The sequence below is a fragment of the Protopterus annectens genome, chromosome 1.part0 (genome assembly GCF_019279795.1).
Source record: "Protopterus annectens isolate FY-2018-M chromosome 1.part0, PAN1.0, whole genome shotgun sequence".
Lineage (NCBI taxonomy): Eukaryota > Metazoa > Chordata > Ceratodontiformes > Protopteridae > Protopterus > Protopterus annectens.
Genome location: NC_056725.1, coordinates 851,562,453 through 851,583,852, shown reverse-complemented (window position 1 = coordinate 851,583,852; position 21,400 = coordinate 851,562,453). Strand labels below are relative to the sequence as shown.

The window sequence follows — 21,400 nt, the reverse complement described above, 5'->3', positions numbered from 1 at the left end:
AGCCTTTGGGAAGAAATGCCTGTGGAATTATGAAAAAAATCCAAGGGTCTCAACAGCACATCGAATGACATTTTTTTTTCTCAAACCTGTGCATATTTATGATGATAGTAAGTGGATCTTTCAGGTTATGAACCAACAAGAAATTGAAATGCCATTCTAGAGCAAAACATTGATAGTGTGTGAAAACTCATATACACTGCATTAATCATAAAGGTTTCATAAGACATTGTGCCCACTGAATTAAAGAAATGTTTAAACTTCAGTCTTGCCTTAAAAATACTACGTATCACAGAGCTACTGCTCACCTGTCCCCAGTTGTGTCATACTTGTGCTGCGTTTCTCCTAAAACTGGACATTTTTTTTTAGATATTGGTACTATTTACTAAAAGTGTCCCTAATGTGGGGCCTTTTCCCTAATTATGTTTTACCTTATTGTTAATTCAGGAGATAAAAGGCTGAGTTGCGTCAATACTTCACTCGGAGTTTCAATCACATTTATAACAGCAGCAAAAGGATGTTGTATTCAGTTATAACTAATTGTACTGAGCACACAGTTGCACTTAAGATTCCTGCTGCAAAAATGTTAGAAAAATCTCATAGTCAAACGAACTTCTACAACTTAATTTTTAGTCAAGCTTCTAAAAACAGCCAAAGGACAATATCTTCAGTTAAAACTAATGTAAGGTAGTACCCAAGAATCAAATGAAACTGCTGCGATATCTTTAGAGTTGCAGACACTTTTTCTCACTTTTGCATTAGACTGATCTGTCCTTGTAGTACTGAAATTGTTGAAAGCTCCCACCATCAGCACCCTCAGACCTTAGACCTTATACTGCTTTAGTTCAAGGTAATTTAACACAAGCATATAATAATTTCACGAGACAAAACTTTCATGCAAACAATTCCCTTGGCTACAAATGTCTGATGAGACTTTTCCATCTTGAAGAAAAGAAAAAAAAAGAAAAAAAATACTTGATCATAGGAGGTTACTAGGCTATCGACCAAGAGGTCATTTCAAGCCTAGCCATTTCATCCCAATGTAATACCACAGACACTCTAGTCAACACCCAGGATTGTATTTATTAATAACTGCTCATGTCCAGGAGGGTTGTGGGCACTATCTCAGGTAAGAATTTATGGTGCCCCATAAACTCATCCAGGTTAATTTTGAACAGTCTCGCAGAGGTGCTCAGCTTCACATGAACTGGCAGCCTACTCCAAAGATGCAACAGTTGCTGGGAGACCAATCTGTTCCTCAGAACACCCTATTAAAGTCACAGGCCATATTTAGGTCCCTGAAATGGGTAGCTCTAGTCCCATTTGATTTACGGATGTGCAGCAAATTCATTAGTTTTGGTTCAGAGATTGCTCTGTAAGCCAGGCATAAGTCTCCCCTAAGAAGTCTGTACAAAACTGAATATAGTGAAAGAGACTTTAGTTGGTCTGTGTAAGGCACTTGCTGGAGTTCCTTGATCTTCTTAGCCAATTGCTACAGGTGCTTTGTACGATAACATGCCAAAAGGGGTACTGTACTCAATTATGAGCTTGATTAGTGACAAGTACAGAAGGGCTATAACCTGCTTTGCTCTAGAGGCAATGCCTTTGCTAATCAAGTGTGCTACATACAAAGACTTCCTTACTACAGTAGACACATGGTGGTCAAAGTTAAGGTCGCAGTCTACTTGTGATTCCAGATCTCTTACCACTTTGTAGATGTATAGAGTATTGTTAATTTGATAGCACAAAGGGACAATGTTTTTACTACAGAGAATGATGATGTATTTCTTTGCATTCAGTTTGAGACCATGACTAAGACACCAGTCATTGGTCTGCGTAAGACCCTCCCTTACTGATGACATTTGGGGAGTCAATAATTGCACCCAGTTTGCAGCCGTCCTCAAACTTGGTCAGCCACAGCCCCCTCAGATTTGGCCTGAACTTCTGAGAAGTATATACCAAACAGTAGGGGGTCCAGCACTGACCCTTGTGGCACTCCACTGGTAACAGGTCTGCTAGTTGATGTGGAGTCATTCACTTTGACAGTGTATGTGATCAGTTTGTGAGCTAGTTGGTAAACCCATCCTACAACAAAGGAGTTTACATTTAGTTTGCAAAGTTTATCAGTAATGCCAGAGTATGGGATTGTGTCAAAGGCCTTTGCCAACTGGAGGTATACTGTGTGGACAGATTTGCCCTTGTCAAGGGCCCTGGTCACACTTTCAAAGAAATCCACCAGGTTTAACAGGCAGGATCTACCACTGACTAAACTGGGTCAGATCCAGAGTTTGGACATCCCCTATGTCTATTTATGAGGTCCATTATGATCCATTCCATGGTTTTACAGATGAGGCTGGTCAGACTTGGGTCTATAATTTCCTGGGTCTGTTGTTAAGCCAACTTTGTGAAGGGGGATAATTTTCTGTTCTCCATTCCGCAGGAACAAAACCATCGGTTAGGCTGTGATTGAATTGGGTACTTAACGCTACTTCATATTTTAGTTTGTTTGCAAGACAGCCTGGGATGCTGGGAAGCAGTGACTAGCCTCAAACTAAAGGAGCATTTTGTTAGATCAGCAGACTTCTGGTAGACTTATCAAGCATCAGGTAAACGCTGCTCCTATAAAAACAAAATTAAAAGCTGTGACTCACCTAAAGCAGTCAGAGTAAAAATAACTTTTCTTCCTGTCCATAAGCATTCTACCTCTTTTTTGGTAAAAAAATCTAAAGGGGGTGGGGGCAACTACTGAATGTGAATCTCTGCCCATGCCAACTAAATACTGCCTCTCAAACATGCTGGTGCCGCCAATTTAATACTCCCTCTTGTTCTCCCTACCTAGTTATACAGTACTTTCTACCCTTACATTGCCCTGATATTTTGAATTCTTCAAGTATATTAGGACACTTACCTTCTGATTCCCTCACTTTGTCTGATTATTTTTCTTGTTGCTGAATACTGCATTGCTGGGAAAACCCCACTCTGTTTGCTGGGCTTTTTTTTGCTCACCACCACCAATTCTCACCCACCCATCCACCTCTTTTACACTTATAGTTACATACATCCAAGCATATCAATCATCACCCTATTCACCCCAACACACCACAAAACTAACTTCCTTCTACACACAAGATACTACACCACTTTCTCTATATAATAATCCTTACATCACTTTTGCCTTCTTCCCCATATACTGCTACATCACTTCCCTTCTGAAACGATCACTTCCTCTTTCTCCTGTTACATCTCCTCTAGCTCTAAAATGTATCCTCACTCTTTACATACAAGCCCTCACTTTTCATTACTATTTTCCATTTTCTTCCTATATCTGTAAATATATCATTACACCACTAACTTACTCTACACAGTTCTACCTCTCAGAGCACTTCACTAAAATAACGATCTTCCTTCTTACACAGCCACACTCCTAACACAGGCTTACAACATAGAAAATGCCATCATATCTCCTCCTTCCAGCACCAGCCTCTTTACCAACCCCAATGACACCGTGCTGATAAACACAGTACAATTCATACTCGTCACACAACTTGCCATCTCAAACCTCTGTATATTAAATGTATATTCAAACCCACCTCTAGTACTTCTTGCACAAACTCCACCCCATCTACTAGTACCACAGCATCTCTACAATACTTCATCTCTATCTCTTCAAGCATACCATCCTAAAAACAAATGAAGCTAATACTATACACCAGGAACAAAAAACAAATATTGAATAAAAAAGTTGTTTCCCAGTCACTGTTTCCTCAACTTCACTACAACTGGGTGGAGATATCCATCCTAACCCTAGTCTGGTTAAAGGCCCAACCCTAATTACCATCCCCAATCTATTATCTCAGTACCAATAAAACAAAAATCACAAAGCAAAGGGTTAAAAATTCATCAATATTTGGAGCATCTCCAAAACAGTTGCAAACTTGCAAGCATTCATATCAAACTACATCCCTGGCATACGAGTAACTACACAGACATGGTTAAAAGCCACTATCAAAACAACTGAAATTCTTCTGTCAGGATACAGCATACTTAGTGCCAACTGCATAAGCAAAAATGCAGTTGGAGTAGCTATCATACACCCTAACTATCTAAACATCTCTTAGTAGCAGCACAACCAAACCCAAATTTAGCAATAAAGAAATCTTTAATTCCTTTCTTAAACTTAACTCATACAAGAACCTGTGTACTACTGCTGTACATATCACTACGAGAAATAACATCATATTATCCTGGGAATTCATCAAGATACCAGGTGAAACTTGAATCAATTATTTTAAAGTCTCCTAAGATTAAAACTTATATCTGTCACCCTTAACTACAACTATCAACCTCCACACCTTTAAGCAACTCACAGAGACTCCAACCAAATACAATAAACCCACTAACAGAGCATCACTGTTAGACTAGATAATACCATCATACCCTTGGTAATATCTCCACCATGGAGGTACCTCACCAGATAACATCTACCTACTTTTATTATTTTTTACTTATTTATTACATTTGCTAATTGGGAAAGTCCGACTGGGCCAGGATCCCGTTTTCAGAGGAGGCCTGGGGAGAAAAGCTCCAAAAACAGTACAATATATGCTTTTGAATATAAACAGTAGTAATTCAGTTAACAGTAATGATATGAAATTAACACTCAAAATAGCACAAAACTTAAGTAAAGGCTAGCACAAAATATAGTACATACAAATTGCATGTTACACAAAAATATCACTGCTAGCCCAGAATGCTTGAGATTCCTGCAGGATGGAAATGTGTAAATAGTAACATAACAGTGGTGCCAAAACACCATTAGAAAGGAGGGATTAAAGAGGCAAACATTTAGATGGAAGGAAACATGGAGAAGCTGTAGCAGTGGGAAAGGGGTGGGATGAGCCTAAGTGGATTTAACCAGGGGTCAGACAGGAGCAGAGCCAATTATTGGCTAGGTATTTGAACTCATGATGGTGTGGATTTTTAGTAGCTGTAGGAGGGAGTGTATTCCAAGGTTTGGTAATTTTGTTGCAATAAAGGAAATCCCTGTGATAGTTGTGGGACTGGGTGACCTTTAGCATAAGTTTACTGGAGGATCTGAGGGGCCTGGTGTTGACTGTGTGTTGGACAAGACAGGATGCAGGACAGTTTGAGGGCTGGTGAATTAAATTATGAACTATCAATAGTTGGTTGTAAGTTAGAAGGTTGGGGAGTTCTAGCCATTTTAGTTGAGAGAGTACAGTTTTGCCAATAGAATCCTTAAGCTAGTAAAACTTAGTACGCGACCTAACTAGCTTCAGTGCAGACGCTTTAACTTGTACTTTAAATTCCTACAACTTTACAAGTGGACATTTCTCAAAACACTAACTTTAGATAAAGCAGCACTTGAATTTAATAAAATCTTCCTTGCCATGCTAAATAAATACTCCAAGAACGAAAACAGCAAGCTAAATTGCACCCTGCTCCTTGGCTGTCACACAAAACTAAACTAAAGAAACCAAGATAAAACGCCTGGAAATCATGGCAACTCAAAGAAATCAGGGAAATTTACAATATTTCAGGCACCTCAGAAATACAACCAAGCAAAGCATAAAAGCTAGACAAAAAGTCACTACTGTATCATGATGGAAATTCATCAAAGTAATCCAAAAAACTTTAAGGCATCCATCACAAACTTACTAAACCCAGGTCACAATTCAGATCTACTTTATCTAATCGAAAAACCACTTACATGAATTTCATACCGTCAATACCACTTCAGCAAAACTGCATATTACCCAGTAACTAGCCACTGGGCCACCATGGTGAAAAAAACAAAGCAAATCAAAACCACCCATGTGGGTAGCTTTACCCCCAACTAAATATACCAACTCTGAGATCGTACTATAGCGGAGAAAAGAGCAAAGTTCATCTACTACTACAAAAGCTGCCTTCTCTAGGACTCTCTCTTACCTCTCTCTCACCTGGTTTAAAAGTTACTCATCAGAGAAGCACCAAGCTGTCACATGGCAAATGCAGTTGATTTGCTTCACAGATCCATACTGGGACCCTTCTTGTTTATTATATTCATAAATGATCTACACTCAACAGCCAAATAAGCTACTCTTAGCTACTCTAGTCAATATGCTGATAATTCTAAATTTACTCCACCCCCACTCCACATAGATAATATGAAATGACCCAAGAATCCTTCATATCCATTGAATTCTGGCAAAATGTGCTATAAGTACTACTGAACCAAAAATAAAACCTAAGCTACTCCTTTTTACTCCTAAACGATACACACAAAGTAAAAAAAAAAAAAACAGGTTAACATGAACTCATCCAACACCACTAAGAAATTGTACCACACACTAAACTTCTTGGAGTCACAATAGATAATATGAAATGTGATCCTGTATCCAAATAACATTCACAAAAACTTACCAAAAGCTTGGTCTGTTATACAGAGTTATATAGAGTTAAACATTTCCTCACATTTAAAGCCAGAGAAACAATTGCAAAACCTACTTAATCCCCACACTATTGACTCTCCATTCTTCACAAACATGCCACCGCGCCACAGAACAAAACTTGAACAATGTCATAAAAAACTGCAAAATTTTCCACAAACTTCTCTTACTATACCCCATCACTATTTAGCCCTCTGACTACTAAACTGGAACAAATGACTGCTGCAGCCTTCATCAATCCTGGTTTCTAGTATTCCACAGCTTAATATGCAACCCAGAAAAATGCCCAGATCTTAAATCTATGATCAAACACAATAACCTAAGCAGAAATCTGCACTCCCAAGACAAATCTCTATTTACCATAAATAAATCTCTAAAAGCAGCAGGAGATTCACTCTACTACACCTGTGTCTCCAAAATGTAGAACTCTATCCTCCACCTCTCGCCTCACACACAGAAAAAAGAAAAAAAAGCTGATAGCCTTAACAGTTTAGACACAAGGCACCCACCACAACAAAAAATGGCATCTACAGGGTAGATGATGATGAAAGATCAACTGATAAATGGAGCTACGCAGAGTCTTACTTTGCAAATAAAACTGCCTTTGTATGCCTTTGTTCACCATAGTGTCCTATGCACACTTATCTGGTTTCCCCACAGTACTGTATATATGGAGTTTTGCAGTTATTCCAAATAAAATTGTACCCTGTTCCTCAATAAATATCACCTTATGCAACTATGACATTGGACTGCCCTTAAGCTTAACCCTATGAATTCTGAGAAAAAAATGGAATGAATAGAAGTACACTGAAATGTTCTAGACAACAAATGCAAGAAGTACATACTCTTATCTAAAATGATGTAGCTGCACAACTGCACATTAAGTTACAGAGTGCATGATCTAGTTATGTGGACAAGGAAATTAAAAGTGAAAGCAGGGGCAAGGCTTAGGCCCATATTACATTTTCAGAATCTGAGAGTGACTTGGTATATAGCCAAGCTAGAATAAAAGATACAATTACCATAGCTATTCTCTCTCCACTCTCCAAAATACTAGAGAGATGCATACACACACAGGTCTCAGACTACCTCCTTACTAACAACATCCTTTCCAATAATCAGCATGGTTTCTGACAAAACCATAGCACCACCACTGCCTTACTCTCCTTTACTAACACTATCCTTCAGCATAAAAACAATGGCCATCTCTCTTCTGCTACTTTCCTAGACCTATCTAAAGCATTTGACATGGTCCCACACAAACAACTTATTTCTGTCCTCAATAACCTATCCTTCTCACAATCGGTCACCAACTGGTTTCAGAGTTACCTGTCTGACCACCAACAATCCGTTGTATGGCAGAATGACATCTCCCCAACTACCTGTCTCCATAGGGGTTCCCCAAGGATCCATCCTTGGACCCCTACTCTTCTCTGTTTCACCAATAATCTAGCCTCTGCCACCAAACATGGCACACTCATACAATACGCAGATGACTCAACCATCATCTGCTTAGACCAGTCCCTACTCAAACTGCAAAATGTCACACAGGAAGCCTTTTCCTCTGTTGAAACTTGGTTATCCGATGCCCAATTAATACTCAACCCAAACAAAACTAAACTACTCATCTTCCAACCCACCAAACATACTCAAAACAACTCTCACTTTAACATCACAGCAAAAGACAACATCACTATATACCCTACTGAACACACCAAATTGCTAGGAGTGGAAACAGACAAACTAAAATTTGACATTCACATATCCATGACCATAAAAAAAGTCCACAAAAAACTAGGAGCGTTATACAGAAATAAGCAACTTCTCACCAAAGCAGCAAAGATTTCAATAGCAAATTCCCACCTTATCTCCACCCTACTTTATGCCTCTCCAATATATACCAACCTAAGGCAATGCAATCTAAACAAGCTAGAGACCTGCTACAACAAAATCACCAAATTCGCCACAGGAGCATACTACCGTAGTCACCACTGTCTCTCACTTGCTGAACTGGGCTGGCTTGAACTCCCTCATCTCCTTCAATGGTATCAACTCTCACTCGCCCACAAACTAGTAAACCATCCACTAAATGTCCCATCCTCCAGAATCTACTCCAACCCTATCGCACCACCAGACCACTAAGATCCAGCAACAAAAATCACTTGCAGATCACTAAAGCCAATAACTCTGCTGGTGAAGCACTATTCTCTTGTGCCATAGCCAAATTATGGAACTCCCTCCCACTCACAATTACCTCCATACCATTATGCACCCACTTCAAAACTTTACTAAAAGCGCACCTAAAAACATGCTGGCTATGCCCTTGCAACTCCCTAATATCACCCACCCCATCCAACCACTATCTTTCTTTACACTCCACTAACTACCTTGATTATAGCAAGCTCAGATGCTCATAAGCCTAGTACTTATTATACAGCAGGAACTTCTTGTAACATTTGTTAATGTCTGTTATGTACTTCACAGGTAAAGATTCTAGTTGTCTACTGATGTACTATGTTCTTCATCTGTAAATATTTTGTAAGTAATTGCTATGTAAATTGTTAATCGCTATGTAATCCAATGAACTACTGTCTGTATTTTAACTGTGGAGCTTTTCTCCCCGGGCCTCCACTGAAAATGGACCTACATCCAGTCGGACACTCCCGGTCAACAAATACAAGTAAATAAATAAATAAAATTATATGTCAAATTAATTAACTTCTGTTACTGCCATGCAACTTCTGACTTAACTCTAGAGGTACAGGTACAAGCAATGCACAAAAGTCCATAAAAAGAACTTTAGCAATTGCCATGCTAGAGCCTGAGATATCATAGGAGCTTGTTTTGTAAGTCAGCCCACTTTTAAAAGTGACAAGTGCACATTTCGGAAAACAGAGTAAATATTTTAGGAGACTTTGGAGAGGTATCAAAGCAGCTGAAGGAATCTCTACAATGAAAATGCAACCTCACAACAGTTATGTCCAAAAAGTTAAGTTTTACCAAAGATTGCCAAACTGCCAAGATACTAAATAACATATATACATAAAATATAACAAAGTCACAAATAGTCCGTCACCTACTGCATGTCACAACAGGATGGGAGTGAAAATATAAAAGTTTTCTTATATTAGATAATTGAAATTAGAATACACACTTTCACCGTGGACACTAAGCAACTCATTCATTTTGTAATACCTGCTTTATCCCACTCATGAAAGCCACAGCCTATACCACCAACTAAAAGGCAGAAGGCAAAGAACCAATTCTGTGCAAGACACAGAGATAGACCTACACACAACTTCTCTGGAATGTACAAGAAAACAAGAGCTTCTGGTAAAGAAGGCACCTACAATACAAGATCAAAAATGACTTGCTAATGACAAAGCAAAACAACTTTGGAGATGTAGATGAGAAATTGTGTGTCTGTGTGTGTGTAAATATGTAATGTACATTATACAGAACTTTAACACAAACAGTCACACAGCTATGCCAAGAGGCTCAGTTACAAATAGTGCCTATTAACTCCAACAATTATTTAATTTACAGATAAAGTCCACATACTATCACATTTGTTTTAATGAAATGTAACTGCTCACATTAACATATACATTCTTGGCATCAAGAGGACCACAAAAAATGTCTGGCTTGCCTTCAACATAAAATATTTCTTGCTTTACTCCCAGCTTTGAAACACCTCTCCATTCCCCACACATTTTTCCAACTTCTTACTTTAGAAGTAATCCTCTCTCTTTGCACTTCTATCATTTCCAAACTATACCTCCTTGTTAGATCCTATCAACACCCTTTCCTTCATCCGTTCTATCCCATATTTTTAAAAATGTGTCCTTGATTTTTATCTATATTCTTATGTAATGTCTCTCATCACACCTCTTTTCCTACCCGCAATCTACAGTCTGTGTTAGAACCTAGTTAGAACTCTTATATGTAAGCCTGTAAATAGCTACAGTATGTGTGAAAACCATGTGATTCCAGGTAAATTGTTAAAACTTACTGTATTGTAACATGTTCATTTTCTAAATGCTCCATTTAAAGCATTACTGATTGTAATCATAACATTTGTTTATATCAACACCTGCAACCCTTGGCTGAACCTGAAAATGGTTCATGTATATCAGTGTTCTATATTCTGGGTTAATAAAGAAAATAAATATTCAACAAAGCAGGAAATAAAAAAATGCATTAAATACTATCTGTTGCAGTTAAGATTTGCCTCTAGAGAAGCAAACTGCCTAAACTCAACTTTATCAATATTTTTTTTGTTCAACTTTATCAATATTTTTAATGCAACAATTACATCATAATTCCAGAAACCACAGTAATGAGTTTTAAACCATGTTTTATGAATTATTTTTTTCCAATGTTCCCACCACTACCAGCAAAAGAAAATTCAACAGAGATGATATACAGGACTTGAAAAGCCCTAGAAATGTTACCCATTCACCAGACCTAGTTTATTCTCAAACAGAAATGGATTAATGCAACAGCTGTGAGATTCTGCACTGACCACATGAAAATTAGACCTTACTTCTAGAGAATCTCCTTATTTAAAAGGAGAACAAAACCGGTTGATTAAATTTCCTTACAATGAAGGATTTTACTGAAGATGATTAGTGCTTTTGTCCAGAAACAAATTGCCAGATCAAGATATTCTGGCCCAATTAAACCTTTTTGCTGGTCTTCAGAATGTTAGAACTCCATTCAGTTTACGGCCTCAAAAATACTGTACAGTCCTGTCACTACTTTGAGCTTGTGAAGAACACTTTGTCTGTTGTAGTCTAAACACCAGAACAGAGCAGAAACTCAGATTTTCTCTCACAGCTATCTAGACAATGTTTCTTTAATGCTCAATCCATTTTCCATCCAACTGACATGATTTTCTAGTTTCTACCCATCCAGAGCCCTGCACCTCAACAGCTCCTTAGTGGTGATCCAGGACAACACCCTTCAATTCGGTAGGCCTCCTAACTTTATCCAGTGAATCATCTTATAAATCCTACTAATATTAGGACTGGGACATGAGGACTTCGTGTGCAGAAATGGACCAGGGCTTGACGCCATCATTCTGTGGCAACTAGCCAGAATCCCCAATTTAAAGAAAGTGACATGTAATGATGTCAGGTGTACGTAGCACTTTCTTTTGCATACTACACATCTTTCACTCTGCCCTCCCTCCTGAAATATCACTACATCTTGTGAGGCCCCTGGCTTCCACGAGTGGTCATACAGGCAAGCGGAAAAATCTGCATCCTCTCCACTGGAAAAGCACATGCTGATTGAAACACGGTGACCTTACTTGCAGGGACTATGAGCATTTATCTGAGCAGTTTTAAGGGCACTGTCAATGTTACAGTGATCATCTTTAACATTAAGTAACGATGTTACTGACAGCAGGATCTAGGTTAGGCTGGGCATCATATTATGCAATGTCCAAGAGGGCAGACTTAACATACCCTCTATGAAGTACATTTATATTTTAACAAAGTTGTTTTCCTACCCGTGCACTATGTAGCCACAGTGGCAACAGACATTCAGTACGCTGACAGCTAAAAAGGCAAAATAAACACCTTTAGGTTTAGCAGCAACCACCACTGGGTTAACAAAAATATAACTGAAGTGTTGCATGTTGACTACTTAACAGTAACTATCTGACTGTGATACAATATAACAATCCATTCTAAACAGCTTCAGACAAGTACATGTGGTGTGGTAAATCACACTGTAATCTTGACAAATAAGAACAGGGACATAAAGACAATTAGGGATGGGCTCCTGTGTAAAGTCAAAAGTCATGGAGGGATCCTCAGGACATACGACACTAGGAAAAGTGGAATCTCCACTTGTCACTGCACATCACTGGAAGGCAGAATTGCCTCCTCACAGTAACCTCTGCCAAGCAAGCAAACATTCAAACTATTCATTCACACAGTTTGCCTGTATAATACTTGCCTGCTGCCATCTAACAGAATTAATTTAAACAGTAGCATTCTACTGACATATACAGCTGATTTTATAATTAAAACAACTCATATAAACCTACACGTACAGATTACATGTCCCTCTGCAGTGTCTACTCTCATAAAACAGAAATTTATCAAACTCTTCCTGAATAATCATTAACTATTTCTTATGCTAATGGCAAATAAGCTTTCCCTTGTACTATAAAACAAATCATTACATTCTAACCTTGTTTTCTACCAATCGTATATTACAACAGTTAATATTAATTGACTCTACATCGTACATTCCTGCGTTTTAGATCACTGGCTATGCCTGGATTGGGGCAGAAACTTGTCCTTTGGATCAGACGACTAATTACAAGAACAGGCAATGTCACTATCAGTAAAGCATGTCACTGTACATGCAGCACAGGGTTAACTACACACAAACATATCAGCAGTTCCTGCTAGCAAGAGTCTTTGTAGTACTAATGTCAAAAGCTTCAAGTCAGAAAGCAGATGAGGAGTTGAAGCAGTATACTAACAGATGTGTGGACGCTTTCTGTTCTGAAATGCAAGAGATCGATTTTCTGAAGCCTTCATAAAGTTTTGCAAAAACTGAGTGGGTGGTTAAGTGAAAAACAAAGGCGGACAAAACTACACACATTTGTCAGTGACCCACTGAATGATTAGTCATTCCACCTGTATTCAGTAGTAAGGGATTATGCCCTTTCTTATATAATGTACATCGATACCTTAATAAAAAGAAAACGTTTTTTTTTTTTGTTTTTTGTTTTTTTTACCTGTTCTTCATATAAAGTGGCAATTTCTTCATATGTTTTTCCTGCTTCCGTTAAGGCATCTGTCAGGACTGATTCACCTGATTTATGAGACAAAACATAAGAAAAGAAATATCACAAGGGAGTTCTTTTGTATTAAAACACTTCAAATGGGGAATGACTGACAGAAAGAGCTCTTTGCAACTGACTACAGGGCTCATTCTAAATGGGGCAGTAGTTGAGTATATTACTGAATTTATTACACATTGTGAATAATGTAATATGGTACTTTTGCTCTAAGGAAATCAGTAGCACAGACTTTAAAATGATACATAATCGATAGCAGCATTCAGTATAAATCCATTAATCTAATCAAAGACACACTCATTCAGCTTTTATAGCTGAATGACTGAAAACTGTAAACAGTGACCATTAAACTGCAACTTCCAGGTTAGAAGCATGTGACCCACTCCTGCAAATACCAACAACCTGCGATTCAGAAAAGAAAGAATTACAAAACATCTTGTTATACTTTTAAAGCTTTGTTTCTGCACTGGGTATGCCCCTGCACACAACCCCTGCTACTTATAAGTACTAACTCCAAATCAGACGTACCTTGAAGAAAGGTGAATACTCTGAAAAGCTGCAAACTTAGTATATATTCCTCTCCCTCTGCACTTTTGAAACCCTCAGAATTTCAACAGATACCCAAAAGTATGTTGTACTGCATTATATGAGATTAGAGTACTTTTGTGCTCAACAAATATATCAGATGTAAAAACATATGTTAATACATCCACTGCAGCACAACCAAACGACATAACTGCTATGCAGGTTACCTGATTCTCAAACACAGTACTTAAATAACACTTCTGTGAAAATACTAAATTCCTCAAAAAAATGCAACTGTTTCATAAAAAGTACTACACCACAGAAGATGGGTTAAACTGCTCCGTTAGGGCACAAAATCCTGAAGATCTTATCGAAGCTTGACATCAGACCATACCCTGTTGTACAAAGAACAGTGTCTCACCCAAATGGTGCTGTTTTATTAATCTTCTCTAACTGAACGTGCCAAGCTGCTGTAACACGACAGCTGTCCTGGGTGTGCAAATGAAGGGACAGACTTAACTTTTTGGACAATAAAACAATACATAACAAACAATCATCCTGGAATGAATTAAAAGAATTTCCATTTTGCCACAAATCCTAGCAGAAAATGGGTGCCGCACAAGAGAAACAATAGAAAAAGTAATCCTTAAATGTTTTTTTTCTGCGTGGCAGCTAGGGGTCCTTTTTCACCTGTGCAGGTGAATCTCTTCTTCAAATTACAGGAATGCTCTGGGAAGAAGCAAGAATAATGACCTGATTAAGTGGAAATCAAACTGACTTAAGTAAGGAAACAGTCAGTTATCAAGACACTACAATATCTCTGTGGAAGAAAATTAAAAAAGTCAGCTCAACTTAATGGCTCAGGCCAATACTTTAAAGAGGTTCTTGAACTTAAAATAAGGGAAAGAGAAACTTTGAATAGGTTGTCATGCTGCTGGAAGCTGCAACAATGTGCAATCCTACTGTGAAAAAAGAAACGTCATATCTAAAAATCTCCAGCTGATAATCTAGACTCTCAGCTGAAGAGGGAATTTTCTCAAAAACTCTGCATCTACAGCAAAGTTTGTCCATGTAGCTAAGTCAGCATTCCTTGTGGTGGACCTGCTGGAATACCAGACAGCACCAGGTACAGAAACAGCTCAAGAACTGCTGCATCGTTGGTGAAAGCAGCCAGGGAACATTTCTGTTCAGTGAACAACTAATAAGGCAATAAAATAAAATACAATAAATAAAAAAACATCCTGGTTTGGCACTATGTCTGTAACGGACAAATGCAACCTGTAAATGGTTCATCTCCTAGACCCCTGCTTGTAAATGTTTCATTTCCCAACCCCCTGCTTACCAGAACTTGTTAAAGATTTGGAATGAATGGCTAGGCTTAAGAAGGCCCTTGTGATTGTTAGCCTAGTAAACACCTATGAACCCATAAGATATGCACTACCATATCAGCTGACTTGTCAGAAGGTCCTCTGTAGTGGTCAGCTGTTGGGATTTCCTCTTCACACCCATAACTCATTACAGTTCTGAAATTTGTCTAGCTCATACATGAGCCCCTTGCTGGTGCACAGTGTAATGTCAATCTAGGAATAACCTTGAAACCTCTTGTGCTCCCTACATTAACACCCATGTAAGGAGTAAGCACAACATATAGGATAAACACAAAGTATAAAATTATATGGCTTCATAGGTAAATAAGCAGTTTGTAAGGACCATTACACACCTAACCAATAACCAGATAGTAGCCAAAAGTGAGAATCAAACCTTGTACCTTGTGCTTGTCAAGGTAAACACCTTAACCAATAAGCTAAGCATCAACCAATAGCAATGCCATTTATTAACCAGTTAGACCTACTGGACACTCTATCCCTTTTCAGGGCCAATCTGGAAGTAATGTCTGGTTAAGTGACTTTCTGAAGGGCACACAGTAGGCAAATGAGGGCTAAGAGAATCAAACCCTGCATCACAGGAACTACAGCTTTAACCCTGTACCCAAACTGCCATACGACTACCTGACTTACTAGAAAACCATTCATAGAGGCTGTATTAAGAGCCTACAACATTAGCATGGAGGGACAGTGTAACTGATGTGGAACAAAAAGGGACTGCTGGGGGTTACCATTTTGTTTTATGCTGGGACAAAGGCTACACTATCATAAAGATGAATGAGGCAGAATACTATGTTCTATTTTCTTGTTTGCTTGAGAATCAGTACAGCCCCCCCCTATCCTATGAACACCTTAGAATATTACTGTTTTTAGTAAAATGCAAGAGGTATAATACAATTATTGGGTATGAATACTGGAACTCCCAAAACTTTAACTTCTAACAAATAGTTCTCTAACACTTCCCAAAAAAGTTCAACAGAGGATGGACGGAACACTTATACCAGAAAATTGCAACATAAAAAGAACCAAAAAGTTCAGAAACACGGTTGAGTCAAAGTGATTCATGATTAAACTAGGTGAGCACTTTCACGAGAACATTAAAATACAAAATTAAATAACCATTTATACAAGCATTCAACCTATCAAATCTCACAATAATAAAATAAGTTATCCAATCAACTGGCATTTCATCCAGTCATAAAAACAACATATCACTCAATATTACATCAAAGGGATATCTAGATTTTTTTTTAAACTTTCTGTATTACTAGTATAACTATATTGTTTAATAAATATACATCCTACATACAAAAATACATTTGAAGTCATAAATAGTCAACTACATAAGGTGCATCAATGCATAAAATCCAATATAATCCATTTGTACAATTAAGAGCTTTTAAAACAGCCTTAAGTAAAACAAGCCGTTGAAGCCCGAACATCTATCAGCTCTCAACTTGAAGATTCACCCAAGTTCAATCTTCTGTTATCTTCCTAATGTCCCCCTCCCAGAGCACTTTCTTGTAAATGTTCTATCACAATAAATCTAAACATATGAGAAACATCTACACTGAGAACATGTTTAGCCAATGTGTTGTTTGGATTTGAAGTCTGAATGTTCCCTTAAACTCCTATTCATTTTCCCCACACAAAAGGGACGACAAATTACACAGTGGGGACAAATACACTATATTTTTGGTATCCCAACTTGTGCTCACTTTGAACACATATGTCGTATCAGATTCAGGATGTATAAAAGAATTGGTAGTGCCTATATATGTACAATAACTACATTTTGAGCAAGGGTGGGTACCATTCAATTCACCTTGCAAACCTATCTCATTCTTATTCTCCGGATAACATAATAATCATTTGATCAACTTTCTATTTTTAATAATAAAACAAGGTCTATCCCCTACAAATACCTTAACCCTTTCATCCATAAGCAATATAGGCCAATGTTTACAAAATATTTCAGTAACTCCATTAACATTACTAGTATAAAACAAAGAAAATTAAACAAAATCCCCTGTTCACATTACTACCAAAAATCAAGCTGATTAGTAACTTCATCCTTCCTAGAAAAGTAAAGGTCTAGCCTTACTATTCCTAAGGGGTATTACTTGTGAAAAACCTCTAATGACCTCCCCGCCTCTATAGTCAATTTCTTTAAAACTCCAAGTCCAAATCTCTATGAAAACCATGATCATCAGCATTAAGCCTAGAACTACGCATCCCTTGGCCCTTCACTATATTCTTAAATACATAACCAGGATGCATACTTTGCCCATGTTGCAGGGTATTCCTACAACATTCTTTCCTATATAACTCTTAACATAGGACCCATTTTAATAACATAGTAATTCAAATATCTAAAAACTCTATTGCCGCACTAGAATATTTAACCGAAAACTTCAAAAAAGTAGTAGTAGTAGTATGCAATAAAATCAAACAAATGCACTTAACTCCTGCACTGAGCCATTCCATAAAATAAATATATCTTCGACAAAACTCCAATGCCAACTTATACATTGTGAAAATAACTCTGAACTTATTTTGCTAGCATCATGTTGGCATAGCTATTAGCACACAAAGTGCCCACAACTACACCATCAATCTGGAAATATTTCCCATCAAAAACAAATGCATTATTCTCTAATATAACTTCCATAAATAAACATAACAACTCAATTAACTTGTGATCATAGTGACTATGTCTCTCCAAATAATCTTTCATAAATTCTATCCCCGCCAAATTCTGGATAACTGTAAAGAGAGATATAACATCTAAAGTAACTAACAATCACCTACATCACTGTAACTAATACAGTCATATAAATCTTGCGAAAATTGTTTGGAATCCATAGTAACATAACTCTATACATTTAACACAGGTCGAAGATGCTTCTCCTAAAATACAGAAAAAGGGTCAGTGCACCAAACCTTTACCTGCCACAATAGGGCAAAAAGGTGGCTGCTTTGGGTTCTTATGGATTTTAGGTAACTCATGCAACAATGGAATTAAAGGATACTCCACATTTAGATACTCAAATTGAAGAATGAGGAGTCAGCCAAGCAAAAAAATCATGTAAAAAAAGTTACAGATCCTGCACCTTATTCTATCAATATCATCTAAACATATTAGTCTACAAGTGGATGTCTCTCTAAGCATTAAATTGTGATATCAAAATAAAAATCACTATCCATTACTACAATTGGACCACCTTTATCAGCTTGTCGAATAACTATACCAACATCAAACAGCTGATGAGTGCTTCCCTTTCAACAGGGTTAAATTACAAAAGGTCTTACCATCATTACCCTTGCTCAATACTTCAAAAAGATTATTTTCACATAACTTATTATAAGCTTCAAGTAACAGGTGATTAATAGGAGTATATGTACTAGGTTTCTTAAAAGTCCTAGTACTTGACTGTTCACTCGTAGACATCAATTTTAACATTAAATTCCTGAGAAAAAAATCCATGTCGGGACATTATCTACTATATCAGCTCTTTGGGCCAGAATAAATGACAAGCCTTTGTTCAACACAAACATCTCCACCTCAGAGATAATTCTCTTTGATATATTCCAGACTAAGGAGTCTTTACTGGTCGTCACATTCGCTTGAGAGTATGAGTGCTGCTTATGCCTACCTCCTGTTTCCTCTTGGATCTCCCTCTGCTTCGTGATTGGTTCCAAGCTCCCTCTCTTTTCTTGTCTTGCAGGAGAGGGAACACTGGAAACACCTGGATTGAAGTTGATGGATTCACAATACTCTTTTTCCTCTTCACATCAATCTGTACTGAAGGATACACAGAGTTGATCATATTACCACATAGATCAACAACTCCCACCGCAGGAACATTAGAATGGCCTCCATGCTCAATACTAACCTGCTGGTTAGTATAATTAACCCGTGGATGTACAGATGTATCATTATTCTTAACATTTCTAATAGCTTCTTTTAGTCATGAAAAAACTTCATCTAAAATCTACTGAATCTATATCAAGTTTCTTCTTGTATAAATGGTTGTATTTTAATGGTCTGATGAACTGATATTAAAAATCGTGAAAGCGCTCATTTTGTTTCAGAACTCTGGTTCTTTTTACATTGCAGTTCTCTAACACTGTTAAATACTAAGAAGCTATTACCGCGATGTTTGCTGTGCAACCACTGCAAGTGTTATTACTGAAGTATAGACAATGGTAATTTGCATGAGCCATACAGTTATTCAGATTTGGGGAGCTGTGAACACACTTCCTAGGCCACAAAATAAATCATCTTTTAGTATTCCAATTTGGCAGGAAAATATTTCATAAAGTGACTGTTAAAATCCTGAAAGCTTTAACATCTAAAATTGTCTGAGCTGTCTTAGCCACAGTGTTTAATACTGGATGTTTATTATTGCAATGATAAATGTAGAATTATATTATAATGTTAATCATGCATCTACAGGTGAGTCAGTGGCAAGTTACTTAATTTTGGAACCAGAAGTCTAGTCTAATGATGTTCAAAGGTGAAAAGACATGATTTTCACATTCGCATCTACGGTCATGGAGGTGGTCTGTCAAGGACTGTTCTGAAGATGTTTTGTTAGGGTCCTTTTCTGCCTGAATTACTTTATTATAGACTTGTACATGGAATTTATCATGGCCAAACATTATTGCTAACAGTTCAATTTCTATATGAGCATTTACTTTGTGCATCTGTGAATGCTTTTCAGCCATAGGCAACTGGTCTACCTGCCTGTCACAGTCCTTCAAAGTTAAAGCATCTATAATTAGTTTTTTGGGCATTTCAAAATTCTTTTCCTCTTTACAGCTCCGTTTTCTGGTTACATCTTCCCTTAAGAACTTTCTCTGAGGCATAGTAACTTCATATGCATTTGGTACCGAATCATTCCTAGAAATCTCTATAATGCCTGCTCATCTTCTGGTCTTAGCATTTTACAACAGTTCAGATAATTTTCTGGATCACATCTCAGACCCTGTCTCAGAATACAACCGTTTTTCAGACTTGTCACTCTAAAGTTATATTTGCTCTTATTTACCTAAAAAATTATACTGTCTTTGCATTCAGCAACTATACAATTCTCTTATCATGCTCTTCTTCCTCTGACTCCTCTTTAGCAGATTATCAGCTTTGTTTGTAACACCTTTTAAGCCTTCAATTACCAGGCAACAGCTTTTTGGAATAGCTCAGTTGCTGATAAAGGAACAAACAGAGTAAGGAATCACAATCTTATTGCTGGTGTAAAAATGTACACAACATAGAGCTTGCTACTCACTGATGTGAAAACCTGACCCCATTTGCAAAAATGGGAAAAATGAGGGGATGGATGGATGGATGAATGAATGCAACTTGCTTTACCTAGAAATCTCTGATAAATCTCAGTCTGCATATAGTACTAACAGCTAGTACAGAAGATTAAGGTTCTGAGCTGTGAGCTAATTGTTTCCTGTAGTTCTGTAGTCAGGAGTTGAAGTATTCCTACCTCCATTTGCTGCTATGTGATTTTGAGCAAGTTACATAACCAGACAGTGCTCCACGATTGCCTCTGAATAGGTGCACCTGTACCCAGCAGGTATACCTGGTTAACAAATGAATAAGATAAAAATAAACATCACTGAGAAAAACTTAGTATTTGGCATTATTGAAACCACTTCAAATGTGAGGAAAAAGTAATGCTCTTTCTTAATCGATTTTGCTCAGATATATGGAGAAATATGGCTTTTTTTCACAAAAGTAATCACACTATTCACATTTTTTGTTGTCTTTGGTTCTTCATAACAGCTAGATTTTCTGCACTAATTCTCATTTCAGCTTTACTTCTGACTGCTACGGACACTTTCCATGAAACACGCATCACTGACATTGCATCAAGTTTTAATTTTACATATTTGGCTGGCAAGATTCCTAGGCCTGCAAATAAATCAGCACAGTACCACGAGATATCACTGTAATGAATCTGCATAGCATTCCAAGACATCTCTGTGATAATGTGAACAATTTTAAATGCACCTAGTCTATGTTTTTTACAACAGGAATTATTCCATTGTTCCTTGGTACTCGCAAGCCACATGCCCCAATATATAAGTAGAATTCACTTCTAAGTGCAACTATTTGGAAAATATAATTGAACTTTGACATGCCATCAGGTTTTCCAGAATACCACAACTGAAATGAACGGACTGGAAACAGCACAGATGAATAAACA

The 21,400-nt window shown here is 37.5% G+C and overlaps 1 protein-coding gene across 1 annotated transcript in view; it reads right to left on the bottom strand.

Annotated features, from left to right (window-relative positions):
* Positions 1–21,400, bottom strand: part of SNX9 (sorting nexin 9) — a 1,114,799-nt gene that overhangs the window by 158,248 nt on the left and 935,151 nt on the right. Inside the window, exon 14 of the mRNA XM_044063919.1 lies at positions 13,207–13,283. Coding sequence (XP_043919854.1) covers positions 13,207–13,283 — 77 coding nt within the window. The remainder of the gene's footprint in view (positions 1–13,206; positions 13,284–21,400) is intronic.